Source organism: Rhincodon typus, chromosome 25, assembly GCF_021869965.1.
Source record: "Rhincodon typus isolate 14 chromosome 25, sRhiTyp1.1, whole genome shotgun sequence".
NCBI lineage: Eukaryota > Metazoa > Chordata > Chondrichthyes > Orectolobiformes > Rhincodontidae > Rhincodon > Rhincodon typus.
Genome location: NC_063356.1, coordinates 30185705 through 30203729, shown reverse-complemented (window position 1 = coordinate 30203729; position 18025 = coordinate 30185705). Strand labels below are relative to the sequence as shown.

The 18025-nt window shown below is 42.2% G+C and overlaps 1 protein-coding gene across 1 annotated transcript in view; it reads right to left on the bottom strand.

The window, feature by feature from the left end:
• LOC109932340 (mitogen-activated protein kinase 13-like) overlaps window positions 1-17642 on the bottom strand; it is a 63885-nt gene extending 46243 nt beyond the window's left edge. The window contains exons 1-2 of the mRNA XM_020531573.2: window positions 17397-17642; window positions 17039-17168 (exon numbers count right to left, since the gene is read on the bottom strand). Of these exons, the coding sequence (XP_020387162.1) occupies window positions 17039-17168; window positions 17397-17503 (237 nt within the window). The 5' untranslated portion in view covers window positions 17504-17642. The remainder of the gene's footprint in view (window positions 1-17038; window positions 17169-17396) is intronic.
• Window positions 17643-18025: the final 383 nt, after the last annotated feature.

Sequence of the window (18025 nt, the reverse complement as noted above, 5' to 3'; positions counted from 1 at the left end):
ACTGGCTGGGCTCCAGGCTGCTATTTTCCTTCCTTCCATCCATGATAAGGGTACAGAATTTAATATGAAACATCATATATACTGTGGACAGATTTAAACATAGCCTTGAACACAAAATTGTTGGGAGAGACAGATGGGTTATTTCTGTGCTGTTTACTGCCCTTTGGCAGCAAGTACTAGATTTTACAGCAGATGCCAATGATGCAGGATAGAACGTTTGGACATGCAATGCCTATTTTACAGTCACTGACTTAATTACTTACTAAGCCCCAAGTATGGCGTGTAAAAAGGATGAACACACTTCTAGATAGAGGTCTTATATCTGTTTGAAGCCTCCCCTGTCCTTGCCCTACTACATCTGGTAATATAAGACCTTGGCTTTCCAGATACATTAACTCAAATTTCCTTCCTTTGTATAGAGCTCATGTGCTGCCCACCCTGAAATTCACATTTAAAGAATGCATGCTGCCATGCATGACCCCAAATTTCGCTAGCTGATTGCTACTGCTCCTGAGGTCCACCATCTCCTCGCAACCCTACGTTTCTCACTCTCAGTCAACCTCCAATCTCTCCTTCCTCCCATCACCAATGTATCCTCCAATTCTCTGGCTTCACTCAGCTTAGGACCGCAGAGACACAAACACTTTTCACCATTCAGCTGTTTGTACCAGCTACTCTGTCATAAGGCCCAAAGTCTCACCATTGTGCTCCTGGGAGACCATGCCTAAATCTCCACGCTGCTGTTCCTATGGTTGGTACTGATCTCCAACTGAGGCCAGGTTTTCACAGGTGTAGATTACCATTCCATTCCTACTCATCTTTAAAATGGACACAGCAAGCTCCACATTTCTGGCAGGAGATACTGTTCACGATTTTCGTGACAGTAGTTGCCATATTCTGTGGTTTAAATGTTGAGCAGTACAGAAAGCCACTTTGACAGCTCCTGTGAAACGGTTAAGTGCATAAATCAACTGTGATGATGGCTGGATACATTTCTGGATCTTGAAGACAGCACAGAACTGGGTGGTGCCCTCAGACAAGGCTGGAAGGATCTGGTGGTGTGTCCTTCTCTGACTGTCCTTCCTCTGTACCACCCCATCAGGACCTTGAGGTCCTGTTGGTGAAGCAAGGCACCAATTTCCCCTATCTGCCATGCATGCAGCTCCAGAATGCTAATGTTTAACCGGGCTTGCAATGACCCATTCAAGATGGCACTGAGTGCCAGGGAGGCTGGTCCATTCCAGGATATCTGGGCAGTTAAGAGTTCTTCTATCTACAGCAAGTGGGAGAATCAGGCTAGTAGTGGACGAGAAGGATGCCGTGGGGTGGGATAGTTAATGAGACCAGTTTGGGAAGATAGCGCGGGAAACTTACTAGGCCTCTTGGAGAGAAACCCTCCATGGAACTTGACAAAGTTGACACTTTGCCAAAGTATGATATGATTTGGCCCTTTTTTCATTTCTTATTATTTCTTAGCTAAACAGCACAGCTGACTGGATGGGTTGTTAGGAAATATAAACTGGTTAGCGTTGTTGTCTTCGTATGAAATGTGCAAAGAATGAAAAGTAAAACTAGGGAACTACAGTTATCAGTTAGAATTGAGAGATGTGATGTTGCAGTTTTAATGAAGACTTGCCATCGAAGATGTCTCCACATTTCAGGATGCTGTATTTCAGACAACAAGGATGCACTGCCAGATCTGACTGCATCACAAAGCAGATCTGATGACTGGGCACCACTTGAGAAATGGGTGGCACGGTCAATCAGTGGTTAGCACTGCTGCCTCACAGAACCAGAGACCCGGGTTTGATTCCAATCTTTGGGTGACTGTCTGTGGGGAGGTTGCATGTCCTCCCCACGTCTACGTGGGTTTCCTCCAAAGATGTGCAGGTTACGCGTACTGGCCATGCTAAATTGCCCATAGTGTCCATGGTTGAACAGGCTAGGCGGGTTAGCTGTGATAAATGCAGGGCTATGGGTGAAATAACTCCACAGAGGCCGGTATCCATCACCAAGTCACCCTTTATTTACATGTGGAGAGTCCTTGACACTGATCCAGTTTCCTCAGAGCCAGTTGTCAGAATGAACAGAACCTCTGACATTCCTGTTTATATCTGCCAGCCAGGACTCCCTGATTGGACCAGATTAACAGCCCCCAATCAGGGAAATCATGTTTTATGAGGTCCAGTTGGCTGACCTTGTCATAATCACTACATCCCTTCCGCTCTGAGTCCGAGAATATAGGCCAGTTCTTTTCTTTCCCTTCCTAATACATATGCCCACCTGGGAAAAACATCTAAGGACAATGTTCATGTTCTCCTCGGGCTCCTTATTGGTCTTTCCTTTTATTGGTATGTTATCTACATAAATGGTGACCTGGCGTAGCTCTTGTAAAATGTTCTCCATCGTCTGTTAAAAAATTGCACAGGTTGTTGATACCCCAAATGGCAATCTCATATATTGGTACAAACTCTTATGGGTATTAATTGTTTCATACTTCTGGGAATCCTCATCTAACCTCAGCGGCAAGCATGCATGGTTCATGTCCAGTAGAGCAAAATACTTTTTAAGCATGTCTGACATTCCCTTATTTTCAAGTATGAGATGGGTCCTTTTTATCTGTAAGCTATCTTACTGTTTTGTTAATATTCTTTTCTGGATCTACTTATAAAATCTCTTCTTCCTGAATTCTATTCCCAAATGTTCTGTTATGATGCATTTCAAAACTTCCTTTCTCTTTCCCTTCTATATCATGTTTATTTTTATAATATTCTTCAATGTGATTCTCTCCTCATTCATTATAATCCACTTTTGAAAAACTTAATTTTACTTAAAATACTTTATTCAACCGTGACTCAATCGGTAATGCACCTCCTTCTGAGGCACAAGATCATGGGTTCAAATACCACTCCAGAGCTGGAGTACAAAATTAAAAAGTCAAAAAGATAAGTCTAAAAGTACAATACAAAAACAAAGTTGCTGGAAAAGCTCTGCAGGTCTGGCAGCATCTGTGAAGGAAAAAGCAGAGTTAACATTTCGGGTCAGGTGACCCTTCCTCAGAACTGGTTCTGAGTTCTGTTCTGGTTCAGTTCTGAGGAAGGGTCACCGGACCCGAAATGTTAACTCTGTTTTATCCCTCACAGATGCTGCCAGACCTGCTGAGCTTTTCCAGCAACTTTGTTTTTGTTCCTCATTTACAGCATCCGCAGTTCTCTCGGTTTTTATCTAAAAGTACAATATTTGAAAACACAAAGGTAGATGTAGTAACAACTTAACAATTGTACTGTGATTTTGCAGACATGGCTGTGGGATGACCAAGGCTGGGAACTGAATGTCAAAAAGTATTCAATCTTTCAAAAGAGCAAGCAAAATGGTAAAAGGTAGGGTGGTGTTCCTGAAAGATTAATTATTACAGTAGTGAGAATACAGAGATACTGGCACATGAAATCTCAATGTTGAATCAGTCTAGGTAGAGCTAAGGAGTAACAAGGGATAGAAAACATTACTGGGAATTGTCTATAAGCTTCCAAACAATCGCAGTGAGATAGGAGATGGCATTAAAGTGGAAATTAGAGATGCAAGCAGCAAAAGTCCTACAGTAATCATAGGTGATTTTAATCTACATATAGACTGGGCAAACCACATTAGCAATAACACTGTAGTGGATGAATTCTTGGAGTGTATACAAAGTGGATTTTTGGACCAGTACATTGAGGAACCAACTTGGGGGCAAATTATCCTAAATTTGGTTTTGTGCAATGTAGGGGGGTTAATTAGCAATCTTGTTGTGAGATGTCCTTTTGGAAAAAATGATTAGAACATGATAGAATTCTTCATTGAGTCCAATTCAAAGATAACAGGTGAGTTGGCTACAATAGACTGAGTAATTTCATTAAAAGGCATGATGGTAGACAGACAACGGGTAATATTTAATGAATGCATACACTGCAGCAAGTATACATTCCTTTTGGACAGAAGAACACAACAGGAAACTGACCCAACTATTGTCAACAAAAGAATCAAGGATAGTATTAAAGTGGAGTCATATAAAGTTGCTTGAAAAGAAAAAGAAGCCTGAGGACTGGAAGCAATTTAGAATTCAGTTCAGGAGAGATTCGGTTGATAGGGCTTGTATTCACTAGGATGTAGAAGAATGAGAGGGGATCCAATTAAAAGATACAACATTCTGACAGGGCTAGACAGACATTATGCAGCGATGACCTTTCCCCTTGCTGGTGGGTCCAGAACAAAGGATCATGATCTTAAGACAGGCAGTAGGTGTTTTGGACTAAGATGAGGAAATATTTCTTAACTCAGAGGGGTGGTGAACCTGTTGATTTCTCTGCCACAGAAGGGCATGGAGACCAAGTCATTAAACATATTTGAGAAATTAATAGATTTCTAATAGATAAAGGAGTCAACAGGTATGCAGTATGTGCTTTCAGAAGGCAATGAAAATTGTGACAAAGTTTATGTTTTAAAAAATGACCAATTTAGATTCAGGATAGTGAGGTAGGCTGCAAACAGGAAGTATAGACTTGGAATATATAGAAGCTCCTGAGTGTGACTGGATGTGGTTAGTAATTTGCCCCAGGGACATCTTCTTTACAAATAAAATCATGGAATTGTATATAGCATAAAAGGAGGGCATTTGGCTCACTATGTCTGCATTGGCTTGCTGAAATAACTATCAATTTAGTTCCACTTATGCTGCCCTTTCATTTAAACATCAGCACAAGAGGATTAATATAAAGTTTGCTGATGTTACTAAATTGGGCAGCTTGGCAAACAGTGCAGAAAATGGAGGAGATTGCAGGAGGTCAAAGGCAGTTGTTTCTAAACATATTATAGCTCTTAAATTTTCACAATGCATAGTGATAAGAGGCTTGCATTCTCCTGAATGCCACTTAGATGCCTTGTTGCCTGTCAACATGAATTTAGAAATTCTCACTTCAGCTGTTTCTTTCAGTCAGCACATACCAGATGTGAAGGCACTCAGTTCTCAGCAGTCCCATTTAATAAACTGACCTGGGTGTCCAAGGAGAATTTTATTTTTCCCCCACCAGTGTGCAAATAGGCACAGCGCACGAACTGTTAACAGATTGCTTCCAATGAGTCAGGTTTAAAATGCAAAGGAAAATCGCATTTGAAAGTTGATCACGGTATTGAGCTGGTAACTCATTTTTAGCTCATCTGCTTTTCACAAGAAGTGCAGTTTATGGCATGAATTCACTTTCCAATTTTGCTACACAATCAGCAAAGTGTTAAGTAGTTATTAGAAGCCACAGGAATTTCTACGCAGTTCACTGTTTGTGTCTGGTATTTTACTTAACCGTACCTGACATCACATGTATTATTTTACTTACGAAATAAAACTTCTCTGAGAGAAAAAGAGTGTCCTGTTGTAAGAAATTAACCCTTGGGCAAAGTGGAGCTAAGGCTGGACTTTCAGATTTGGGTGGCACAGTGGCTCAGTCGTTAGAACTGCTGTCTCCCAGGGCAAGGGCCTGAGTTCGATTCCAGCCTCGGGTGACTGACTGTGTGGAGTTTGTACATTCTCAATGTGTCTGCATGGGATCCTCTGGATGCTCCAGTTTCGTCCCACAGTCCAAAGATGCACAGGTTAGGTGGATTGGCCATGCTAAATTGTCCAAAAAGTCCAGAGATGTGCAGGCTACGTGGATTAGCCATAGGAAATGCATAGTTACAGGAATAGAGTGGTGGGGGTGGGGGGGGAGTTCTGGGTGGAATGCTGTTCGGACGCTCAGTGTGGACTCAACGGGCCAAATGGCCTGCTTCCATGCTGTAGGGTTTCTATGATTCTATGATCAAAATGCCTAAGGAGCTTTGGGAACTGTATCCCTCAATGAATAGAAAGTTGCTAGAATGTAGATCTGGATAATTTTTATTTCACACTGTCCACCTTAAAAAGTGTGATCTATTTCTAAAAACCAAGAAGTGGCCAGTGCGCATTATCTACCCAGGCCTGACTAAAGTCAGGTGCAACATTTAGGCAGTTTTAGAGTGATATGACTGTTCACAATCAAGATGAGAACATATCTATAACTTCTAAATAGTACATAGCATTAACTAAAATTAGACTCCCTTTAAATCAAATTTCACATTTGATTAAAATGCTACAAGACTTTGGGTACTGACAGCAACAGACTATGCCATCAATAACATGGCAACCAATCTGGCAAACCTTTACAATTTAATGAAGCTTTTTAGATAATGCAACTGACTTGTTCGCAAAGATGTGAATACAGAAATATCTATTTATAGGCGTAAACATTTTGGTACACAGGCTATGAACGTCACATTTAAATAACCTTGTTTTGATTTTCTAAAACTTTTATATATTTATGGCTGTGGTAACTGAGACTTTCTGCCAAAGAAATCCACTGTGGTGCAAGTATATACACATTTGATCTGTCAAATTGTCAAGTAAAATAGCATTGGGAAAAATGGGAACACAAGAATCTCTTGACAAGAATATCAACCAAGTGCTTTCTCCAGATTAGTGATTTGGACCTGTACTGCAGTAAGGTGAATTCCAAGTTGGATTGACTACAATAGATGAATTACTTTCAGATGGATGCCAAAAACATCCCTATGGTGCAGAAGTCAATATTTGCTGACATTGCTAAACTCTTGGAGCAGCACATTTATTATAATGTGGCAGGATGTTTTCTACTCTACTGGCATTGAACATAGAAAAGTACAGTGCAGGAACAGGCCTTTCAGTCTACCATGTCTGTGCTGATCATGATGCCATTCTAATCTAATTCCATCTGCCTGAACATGGTCTGTATCCCTTGATTCCCTGTCTGTTCATGCATCAGTCTAAATGCCTGTGGTTATGGAGAACAGAAAATACTAGATAAAGTAAGAAACCTATTAAACCTAAGTCAATCAATATAATTTTTCACTAAAGAGCACGCTTTAAGAAATACGAACCTAAAAACTGGATAAGGAGTAGGACATCCACCCCCAGCTTAGTCTCCATTCAGTAAGATCATACTGATCTACAACCTCAGTTCTACTTACCTCATCTGATATCCATATCCTTTGATTTCTTTAGATTTCAAAATCAATTGATTCCATTCTTGAATATGTTCAATGAGACTATTCCACTACACCTAAGCTCTTCAGCAAGGGATATTTACCTCTCAACATCAACCTGATCATGTTCCATCAGAATCTTGTGTTTCAATGAAAATGCCTCTCATTTTTTGATTCTACTCGAGCTCCCTGAATGGGATACTCCTCTCAATCCAGGAATCAATTCAATGAACTTGTGTTGCAATCTCTCTCAGGCACAAACACTCCTTCTCGGATTAAGTGATCAAAATTGTTTGCACTACTTAAGTGCGGTCTCACCAAAGCCATGTGAAATTACAGCAAGACTTCCTTACACTTATACTCCAATTCCCTCCAATAAAGGCAACAGATCTTTAGCCTGCTAAATTGATTGGCGTATCTACACGTTAACTTTGTGTTTCATGTATAAGGACAATTAAAGAACACCAACATTTAAGAGGTTTAGAAAATAGTTTAGAAAATATTCTGCGTTTTTTATTCTTCAAACCAAAGTGAGCATTCTCACATTCAACTCTTTTTGGCTCCATTTACCACTGCCATGCCCATTCACTTGACCTATAATTTGTGAGAAGACAGATGAGAAAGGTTGGACATCAAGTTAATAAATCACCAGATCTGATGCATCTGAGGATATTCAGGGAAGTAAGGGTGGAAATCGCAGAGACAATGCCATAATCTTCCAATCCTCATTAGATACAAAAGTGGCTAGAGAACTGCTACCATGTTACAATCTTGTTCAAAAAAAGGGTTCAAGGGCAAAGCCAGCAATGATTGCTCAGTCAGATCAACCTCACCAGTGGGAAAGCTTTTAGAAACAATAATCTGGGACAAATTAACAATCATTTACGTAAATGTAGATTAAATAAGGAAAGTCAGCATAGGATTGTTAAGGCAAATTATCTTTAACTAATTTGATTGAATTTTTGATAAAGTAATGGAGAGGGTTAATGAAGGTGAAGCAGTTGATGGTAGAATACATGGTCTTTCAAAAGGCAATTGATAAAGTAGCACATAATAGGTTTGTCAGTAAAGTTAAAGCCCATGGAATTAAAAGAACAGTGACAACATGGATACCAAACTTACTGAATGACAAGAAACAGGGTGGGGAACAATTGCTTTTTAGACTAGATGAAGATATGCAGTGGGGCTCCCCAGGGTCAGTGTTAAAATACCAGCTTTTCTTTATCTGTAGTAATGAACTAGATTTGAACTTTGAGGGCCCAACTCCAACATTTCTTCATGGCACAAAATTTGGAAACATTGCGAACTGTGAGTAGGACAGTAATCGCTTACAGGAGGTCACGGGCTGATGGAATGGGGCAGATTAAATTTAACGTAGTGGAAGTGCAAACTGACATATTCTGATGGTAAGATGAGAAAAGGCAGTATAAAATGAAGAGTGAAATTCCAAAGCAGATAGAGGACCAGAAGGACCTAGGCAGATATGAGCACAAATCAGTGATGACGGCAGGCCAGATTGAGAAAGCAGTTAATAAAGCTTACAAGATCCTAGGCATTAAAAATAGAGGCATGGGGTATAAAAGCAAGGGTGTTATAGTGAATCTGACAAGAACTGTTTTAGCCTCAGCTGGAATAGTGTCCAATTCTCGGTACCGTGTTTAGGAAGTACTACAGAGGTGAAGAAATGTTCAATAAATGGTTCTGGAGATAAGGGACTTCAGTTACAAGTACAGATTGGAGAAGTCAGATTGTTGTCTTCAGAAAAGAATGAGAGAGTATTTGATAGAGGTGTTCAAAATCATGATCAGTGTGGAGAGAGCGAATTGGGAGAAAATATTCCCATTGCAGAGGGATCGAGAACGAGAGGACCTGATTTAAGAAGATTGGCAAACAACACCCAACAGTGACATAAGGAAAAGACTTTTTACACAGCGAGTGGTAAGGCTTTGGAACACAATGACTGATAGTGTGGTAGTGGCAGGCTTATTCATGGCTTCCAAAAGTGAATTTTATAATTACCTCCAGATAGAAAATTTGCAAGGCTGTGGGGATAAGAACATAAGAACATAAGAACTAGGAGCAGGAGTAGGCCATCCGGCCCCTCGAGCCTGCCCCGCCATTTAATAAGATCATGGCTGACCTTTTTGAGATTCAGCTCCACTTGCCCGCCCACTCACCATAACGCTTACTTCCTTTACTGTTCAAAAATTTATCTAGCCTTGCCTTAAAAACATTCAGCGAGGTAGCTTCAACCGCTTCGCTGGGCAAGGAATTCCACAGATTCACAACCCTTTGGGTGAAGAAGTTCCTCCTGACCTCAGTCCTACATCTGCTTCCCTTTATTTTGAGACGATGCCCTCTAGTCCTAGTTTCACCTGCTAGCGGAAACAACCTCCCTGCCTCCACCTTATCTATTCCCTTCATAATCCTATGTATTTCTATAAGATCTCCCCTCATTCTTCTGAGTTCCAATGAGTATAATCCCAGTCTACTAAGGCACAGGAGTGGAATGAGCTGCACAATTCTTAGACAGCTGGCACAGATTGAATATCTTCCTTCAGTGTTCCGAACATTCCATGATTTTATCTTTATCCCTTCACAGACCCTTTATGTCCTCCTCACACTCCGCCTTCCCATTTAATTTGACATCAGCAGCAAACTTATATAAATTAAACTCAGTCCTTTCATTTAAGTCATTAAATCTAGATTGCAAATAACTGCAAGTACTTTGTAAATAGATAAAACTACATTTAACCCTGAAAGCCATATCACCTGATCATGATCCTGTGTACAAAATATTTTTTTTCTCCATTCATTTGTGAGATGTGGGCGTCACTGGCTGGCCAGCATTTCTTACCCATCCCTAGTTGCCCTTGAGAAGGTGGTGGTGAGCTGTCTTCTTGAACTGCTGCAGTCCTCCTGCTGTGGGTTGACCCACAGAGGTATTAGGGAGGGAATTCCAGGATTTTGACCCAACGACAGTGAAGGAACGGTGATATATTTCCAAGTCAGGATGGTGAGTGGCATGGAGGGGAACTTGGAGGTAGTGGTGTTCCCATTTGTCTGCTGCCCTTATCCTTCTAGATGGAAGTGGTCGTGGGTTTGGAAGGTGCTGTCTGAGGATCTTTGGTGAATTTCTGCAGTGCATCATGTAGATAGTGAACACTGCTGCTACTGAGCGTCGATTGTGGAGGGAATGAATGCTTGTAGATGTAGTGCTAATCATGCGGGCTGCTTTGTCCTGGATGGTGTCAAGCTTCTCGAGTGTTGTTGGGGCTGCACTCATCCAGGCAAGTGGGGAGTATTCCATCACAATCCTGACTTGTGCCTTGTAGATGGTGGACAGGCTTTGAGGAGTCAGGAGATGAGTTACTCACTGCAGTATTCCCAGGTTGGGATGCAGGCAGTAGAATTTTTCTTCTATCATGTGATGTGGGCATCATTGTCCAGGCCAGCAATTCCTGCCCATCCCTAACTGCCTTTGAACTGAGTGGCTTGTAGGACCATTAGAGATAGCAATTAAGATACAACTACAATGCTGTGAATCTGGAATCACATATATGTCTGACAAGGTAATAGAAGAATTGTTTTTTTTAAAAGAGATATTATTGAACTAGATGGGGCATGGCAATTGAGGATAATGGTCATGGTAGCCATCAATGAAACAAGTTCAATATTGCAGATTTTATTAATTGAATGTAAATTCCACCAGCTGTCATTGCTGGAACTGAACAGTTTTCCCACAGCATTGCCCTGGGCCTCACGAGTACTGGTTCAACAATATAACCAATACACCAGCATCTTCCCCAAGAGGAAGAAAGGTTGGTTGAGTCTGATAGTATCAAAAGAATGGATGGTATCAGCAGATGGACTTAGCCAGGAGTGGAGTTTAGTGATGTAACTGAGCTGATAATATGTGGTCTTTGTGCTGGAGAGAATGTGGGATTGGAAGCTCAGCTCATTGTTAAACAGGACACCAAATAAACCTAGGATAGCATGTAACAGTAGCCAGGAAGGGGCCTGGAGTCAATAGTTAGGAAACTAAGTTTGTAGAAGGGACTGAAGGCAATGTTTTGGCCTTTTTAATGTTAATTTGTGAAGGTTGCTGCAGGTAAGCAGTCTGATAACACAGAGGCAGCATTGAAAGAGAGCCTGGAGAGCTAGATTTAAGTGTCATCAATGTACATGAGGATACTGAGGTCTTCAGATGATTTCTCAAGGAATAGCACAAAGTAAGAAATTTTAAAAATGCCCATGGATAGATTCCTGGGGGAACGGAAAGGCAATGCTCTTCCTGGGCACCGAGTCCTCGCTTGGCTCATCATCTCACACACTGCTCACTTCCAGGTATCCTTCCTCCTCTTCTCCCACTGGAAATCGTCGCTCCTCCAATCACAGATTTCTCTCTCATGCTCACTACTCCTCCAGTGCCAGCTCCACCTTATCCTTTTATCGCTTGCTGTCCTTGCTTTTGTAATTGGGGTTTGCTGCTCAGCCCACAAGCTGTTATGAGTAGCCAATGTGCAGTACAGTCCTAATCGCTGCATTTGAAAACTGTTCTCAAGATTATGAGCACCACATCAGGAAATAATATTTTCACATAAAAATAAAGAAATAAATAACTCCTTTGAAAATTAACTGGACCCCAAATGCTAACAAAACAAAACAAAAATAAGATAATACAGAACATTCAGTATATAATTTTTATATTAGCATACAAAAATCACAAACATGGATATTTGTTTTTAAATGACTTGTAGAGTATTATTATTGTTATAATAGAGTAGTAGTTCCAGCCAAACTTTCCAAATTCCTCTGGGGATGGAAGGTTGTGCATAGCCCCTCTCCCCTCCACTAACCTCCTCACCGCTCCATACACTGTAATCATCACTTTAACACCCTCCCTGTCAAACACTTCATCCCCTATTCTCAGTACCCCTCCCTCACTCACTCAGCAGTCCATTTTCCCAAACTCCTCCAGAGACCCCTCTTCTCAATTCTGCCGTCCCCAGCCACATTTGCTCAATATTCAGCAGCTCCTCTTTCAAATCTCCCTTCCCCCACTCATTCAACGGTGCCTATTCCCAACTTCCTTCTCCCATTACTCACTCCTGAAACCATTTTCTCAAACCTCTCCCCATCACACCACACTTTCTTAATCATTAGCCCCTCTCTCCTTCCCAACTTTGTTTCACAGGCACAGATTAGGAGATCCAGAGTAGCAGGGGTGGGTGATGGCCTTGTGGTGTTGTTGCTGGACTAGTATTCCAAAAGGCCCAGGTGATGTTCTGGGAACCTGAGTTTGAATCTACCATGGCTAAATGCTAAAGTTTAAATTCAACAAAAATCCGGAATTAAAAATCTGATGAGTGTCATAAAAACCCATCTGGTTCACTAATGGCTCACTTTTGGAAAGGAAACAGCTGTTCTTACCTGCTCTGGTCAATGTGACTCCAACCCACAGCAATGTGGTTGATTCTTAACTCTGAAATGACCTAACAAGCCACTCAGTTATATCTTTTGTATCCATCTCCTTAGCATCCACCTCCCACAGTATTTAGTTTCTGTTACAAAAATGAATGTCACTTTTGACATGTATTTCAATCTAGAAGAAAGGTATATTTCTATAACCAACTCTGCGAACAGAAGAGAACCTTCGAAGGATGTGGCTATTTGTTGGATTACTCTTAGATTCTGCCAATGGAATTTCACACTCGGCCAATAAAAAGTCAACCTTAACAAATTAATCGACCTGCCAAGTAGCCCCACAGTTCTCTTGCAAGATGTCCATTGAGCAGCCTGTAAGCAGCTTGCTGGATCCATGCACACATATCAATTTGCAGACAAGATTCCACAATTAGCAATGCTAAATCATTTGTTTTAAGGAAGGTTGGAGGGTGGGGGTCTCTCTTGTGGCACAGTGGTAATGTCTCTACCTCTGATCCAGGAGACCCAAGTTCAGGTGTGACCTAGTACATCTCTGAAAAAAGGTTATATGCATTAAGGAACATTGGTTAAAGTTTTAAATATTCTTTTATGGGATGTAGGTATTGTTGGCCACATGAGCATTTCTTGCCCTTCCCTAATTGTCCAGAGGACAGTTAAGAGTCAATCACACTGCTGTAGATCTGGAGCTGCATGTAGGCCAGACCAGGTAAGGATGGCAGATTTCCTTCCCCAAAAAAACATTAGTGAACCAGATGGATTTTTACAACAATCATTAGGTCAGCTTTGTAGTGAATTGAAAATTCACCATTTTCCCTGATGGATTCCAACCAATGCTCCAAGAACAGGAGGAGTTTATTTATTTATTTTTTATTTATTCATTTTTGGGACGCAAGCGTCACTGGCTGGCCAGCATTTATTGCCCATCCTTCGTTTCCCTTGAGAAGATGGTGGTGAGCTGCCTTCTTGAACCGCTGCAGTCCACCTGCTGGGGTTGGCCAACAATGCCATTAGGGAAGGAATTCCAGGAATTTGACCCAGCGACAGTGAAGGAACAACAACATATTTCCAAGTCAGGATTGTGAGTGACTTGGAGGGGAACTTGGAGGTGGTGGTGTTCCCGTGTGTCCAATGCCCTTGTCCTTCTAGATGGAAGTGGTGGTGGGTTTGGAAGGTGCTGTCTGAAGATGTTTGGTGAATGACTACAGTGCATCTTGTAGATAATACACACTGCTGCTACTGAGTGTTGGTGGTGGAGGGAGTGGACGCTTGTGGATGGAGTGCCAATGAAGCGGGCTGCTTTGTCCTGGATGGTGTCAAGCTTCTTGAGTGTTTTTAGGGCCACATTCATCCAGGCAAGTGGGGAGTATTCCATCACACTCCTGCGTTGTGCCTTGTAGATGGTGGACAGGCTTTGGGGAGTCAGGAGGTGAGTCACTCGCTGCAGTATTCCTAGCCTCTGATCTGCCTTGTAGCCACGGCATTTATGTGGTGAGTCAAGTTGAGTTTCTGATCAATAATAACTTCCAGGATCTTGATAGTGGGAGATTCAGCGATGGTAACACCACTGAATGTCAAAGCGCAGTGGTTAGATTGTCTCCTTTTGGTGATGCTCATAACCTGGTATTTGTGTGGCGTGAATCTTACTTGCCACTTGTCAGCCTAAGTTGGATATTGTCCAGCTCTTGTTGCATTTGGACATGGACTGCTTCAGTGCTTGAGGAGTCATGAATGGTGCTGAACATTGCACAATCATTGACGAACATTCCCACTTCTGACCTTATGATGAAGGGAAGGTCATTGATGAAGCAGCTGAAGATGGTTGGGCTGAGGGCACTACCCTGAGGAACTCCTGCAGAGATGTCCTGGAGCTGAGATGACTGACCTCTAATAAACACGACCATTTTCCAAAGTGTCAGGTATGACTCTAACCAGCTGAGAGTTTGTCCCCAATACCCATTGATTGCAGTTTTGCTGCAATCTGTGATACCACACTTGGTCGAATGCAGCCTTGATGTCAAGTGCTGTCACTCTCACCTCACTTCTGGAACCATGTTTGAACCAAGGCTGTAATGAGGCCAGGAGCTGAGTGGCCCTGGCGGAACCCAAACAGGGCATCAATGAGCAGGTTATTGCTGGGCAGCTGCTGCTTTATGGCAGTGTTGATGACACTTTCCATTGCTTTACTGATGATTGAGAGTTGACTGATGGGGCGGTAATTGGCCGGGTTGGATTTGTCCTGCTTTTTGTGTACAGGACATACTTGGGCAATTTTCCACATTACCGGGTAGATACCAGTGTTGTAACTGTACTGAAACAGCTTGGCTAGGGGAGTGGCAAGTTCTGGAGCACAAGTTTTCAGTACTATTGTCGGAATGTTGTCAGGGCCCGTAGCCTTTGCAGTATCCAGTGCCTCGAACCGTTTCTTGATATCATGTGGAGTGAATTGAATTGGTTGAAGACTGGTATCTGTTATGCTGGAGGCCACTGGAGGAGGCCGAGATGGATCATCCACTCGGCACTTCTGGCTGAAGATTGCTGTGAAAGCTTCGGTCTCATCTTTTGCACTGATGTGCTGGGCTCTTCCATCATTGAGGGTGGAGATGTTTGTGGAGCCTCTTCCTCTAGTCAGTTGTTTAATTATCCACCACCACCATTCACGATTGGATATGGCAGGTCTGCAGAGCTTAGATCTGATCCATTGATTGTGGGATCACTTAGCTCTGTCTATCACTTGCTGGTTTTGCTGTTTGGTGTGCAAATAGTCCTGTTTGGTAGCTTCACCAGGTTGGTACCTCATCTTCAGGGACACCTGGTGCTGCTCCTGGCATGCTGTCCTGCACTCTACATTGAACCAGTGTTGATCCCCTAGTTTGATGGTAATGGTTGTGCTGGAGTACAATTCTGCTGCTGTTGATGGCCCACAGTGCCTTATGAATGCCCACTCTTGAGTTGCTAGATCTGTTCGAAGTCTCATTTAGCATGCCATACAACACGACGGAGGTTATTCTCAATGTGAAGGTGGGATTTTGTATCCATTAGGACTGTGCGATGGTCACTCTTACCGATACTGTCATGGACAGATGCAACTGCAGCTGGCAGTTAGTAAGGATGCGATCAAATATGTTTTTCCATCTTGTTGGTTTCCTCACAACCTGCCGGAGACCCAGTCTAGCAGCTATGTCCTTTAGGACCTGACCAGTTTGGTCAGTAGTACTGCTGCCAAACCACCTTTGGTGGTGGACATTGAAGTCCCCCACCCAGAGTACATTTTGGGCCCTTGCAATCCTCAGTGCTTCCTCCAAGTGTTGTTCAAAATGGAGGAGTACCAATTCGTCAGCTGAGGGAGGACAGTTTGTGGTAATCAGCAGGACGTCTCCTTTCCCACGTTTAACCTGAAGCCACCAGATTTCATGAGGTCCAGAGTCAATGTTGAGGACTCCTAGAACAACTCCCTCCTGACTATATATCACTGTTCTGCCACTTCTCCTGGGTATATCCTGCAAGTGAGATCACATATAGTAGTGATCGGTACAAATGAATAGCTTGCTAGGCCTTTTCAGGGGGCAACTGAGAGTCAACCACATTGCTGTGGCTCTGGAGTCAAAATGTCAGTCAGACAAGGTGAGGGTGGCAGATTTCCTTCCCTAAAAGGGCATTAGTGAACCAGATGGGTTTTTCCCAATAATTGACAACGGTTTCATGGTCTCGAGTAGATTCTTAATTCCAGACTTTTTTCTAATACTGAACGCACATTCCACCATCTACCATGGTAGGATACAAACCTGTGTCCCCAGAACGTTATCTGGAGTAACAGTCTAGCGATAATAACGCTAAGCCATCGCCCTCCCTGCAATCTGCACTGGACGGTGCAACGATGTTACCACTAGGTCGCTGCTTCCCCACTTCTAATGAATACTACCTCTACCCTCTCCACAAATTTTGTCACGGAATCTTACAGATATTCATCAAGACCCTTAACCCCCAATTACTCCCACAAGAATTTCTCTGCGTCTTGTTTCACTCGATATGAAAGAGTTTATAAATAATGCTGCATCGGTGTGATTTTGTGTGATCAAACTATTCAGATTTACCTGGTTCAATGAACTGTAAATCTAAGTTATAGATATTGTTGAGACATGCCTTGGGAGCATTTGGTCACACAGTAAAGTGGATTTCTGTTTTTTTTCTTAAAAAGAACAGATAGTTTTCTAATCTTAGTCTCTTGGATGTTAGTGGCCTTAAAATGACAGACCACATAACTTCTTAATGCCACTAAACAGTTCTATGGGATGCGCTGTCTTGGTTAAGCCATTCAATGTTATTTACTTTCCCATTAGAGAAAAGCCAATCGTTTCAACCGTCAGCCTTCCTGCTCCTCTGATGCTGCTTGGCCTGCTGTGTTCATCCTGCTCTACCCTTGTTATCTCACTACATCAATGTTGATTTTTTTTTAAAAAATCAACCATCACACCGCGCCACAATCAAATGCGAGGGGCTGTTCACATTGGTCTCTGTGAAAACTTACATTTTCGTGCTTCATGTGTTTCAACAGTTTCAGCTCTCTGTAAGCTCTTTTGGCATAAATTTCAGACTGAAATGGGCGGTACAACTTCTTAATCGCGACCTTGTTCCCCGTTCGTCTGTCGGTTGCGGAGCTGTTCACATCAGAATGTAAATAAAACAGAGTATTTATGTTGAACCCCCACCACTCCCTCAGCATTTCACTATCAGAGAATATTCTTTAGGGCGCTGAGAGCATAGGTTTTCTTTTAAACGTATCTTACTGCGTCCGAGCAAAACAAGTAATCGCAGACATCTCCCTCGAACCCACACATCTCCAATCACTAAACTAGGCGGACAGCTCCACTTCTTGCAAAACTTACCAAACCGTGCCATAAGCACCAGATCCAATGAGGGAAAGGTTCACATATCGCTCCCGCACTTCCCACACGGTATTCTCGATGTTGTGGCGGGAGGATTCTGCATTCATTTTGTCCGATTGATTGGGGGCTGTGATTAGAACCTGCAAGTGTGCAAACAACAGAATGCAAATGCCAGAACTCCGCCAAATAATGGCTGTAAGGAAAGTTTCGCAACGCCGAAGAAATCAGGTTATCACTTCCTGTCGCCCAGGTGTAGGGTGTGTACTCAGGCCGAGAGTTCTATTAACAATTCAAAAAAAAGCACAGTCGAACCAAGTTTACAGAAGAAAACAATTGATATGACTGATCAAGTTAACACATTTAAAAAATCAATATTTAGAAAGAGAAATGATGAAACAGTCCTATGAAGATGTCCATTGATAGACTGCGTTTGAAATTTGAGTGCAATTACTTAGTAGACAACAGCGTAGTACGACTGTAAGTCGCTTCGTTGAATTAAATAGGTTTTGTAGTATGAATGCGGTCAATCAAAACATTACACTTCCACTTTGCTTTTAAATTTAGCTGTTCTCCACTCTTACTATATAGTAGGCTACACGAACTCACAAATATATTTCTGCATTGGCTTC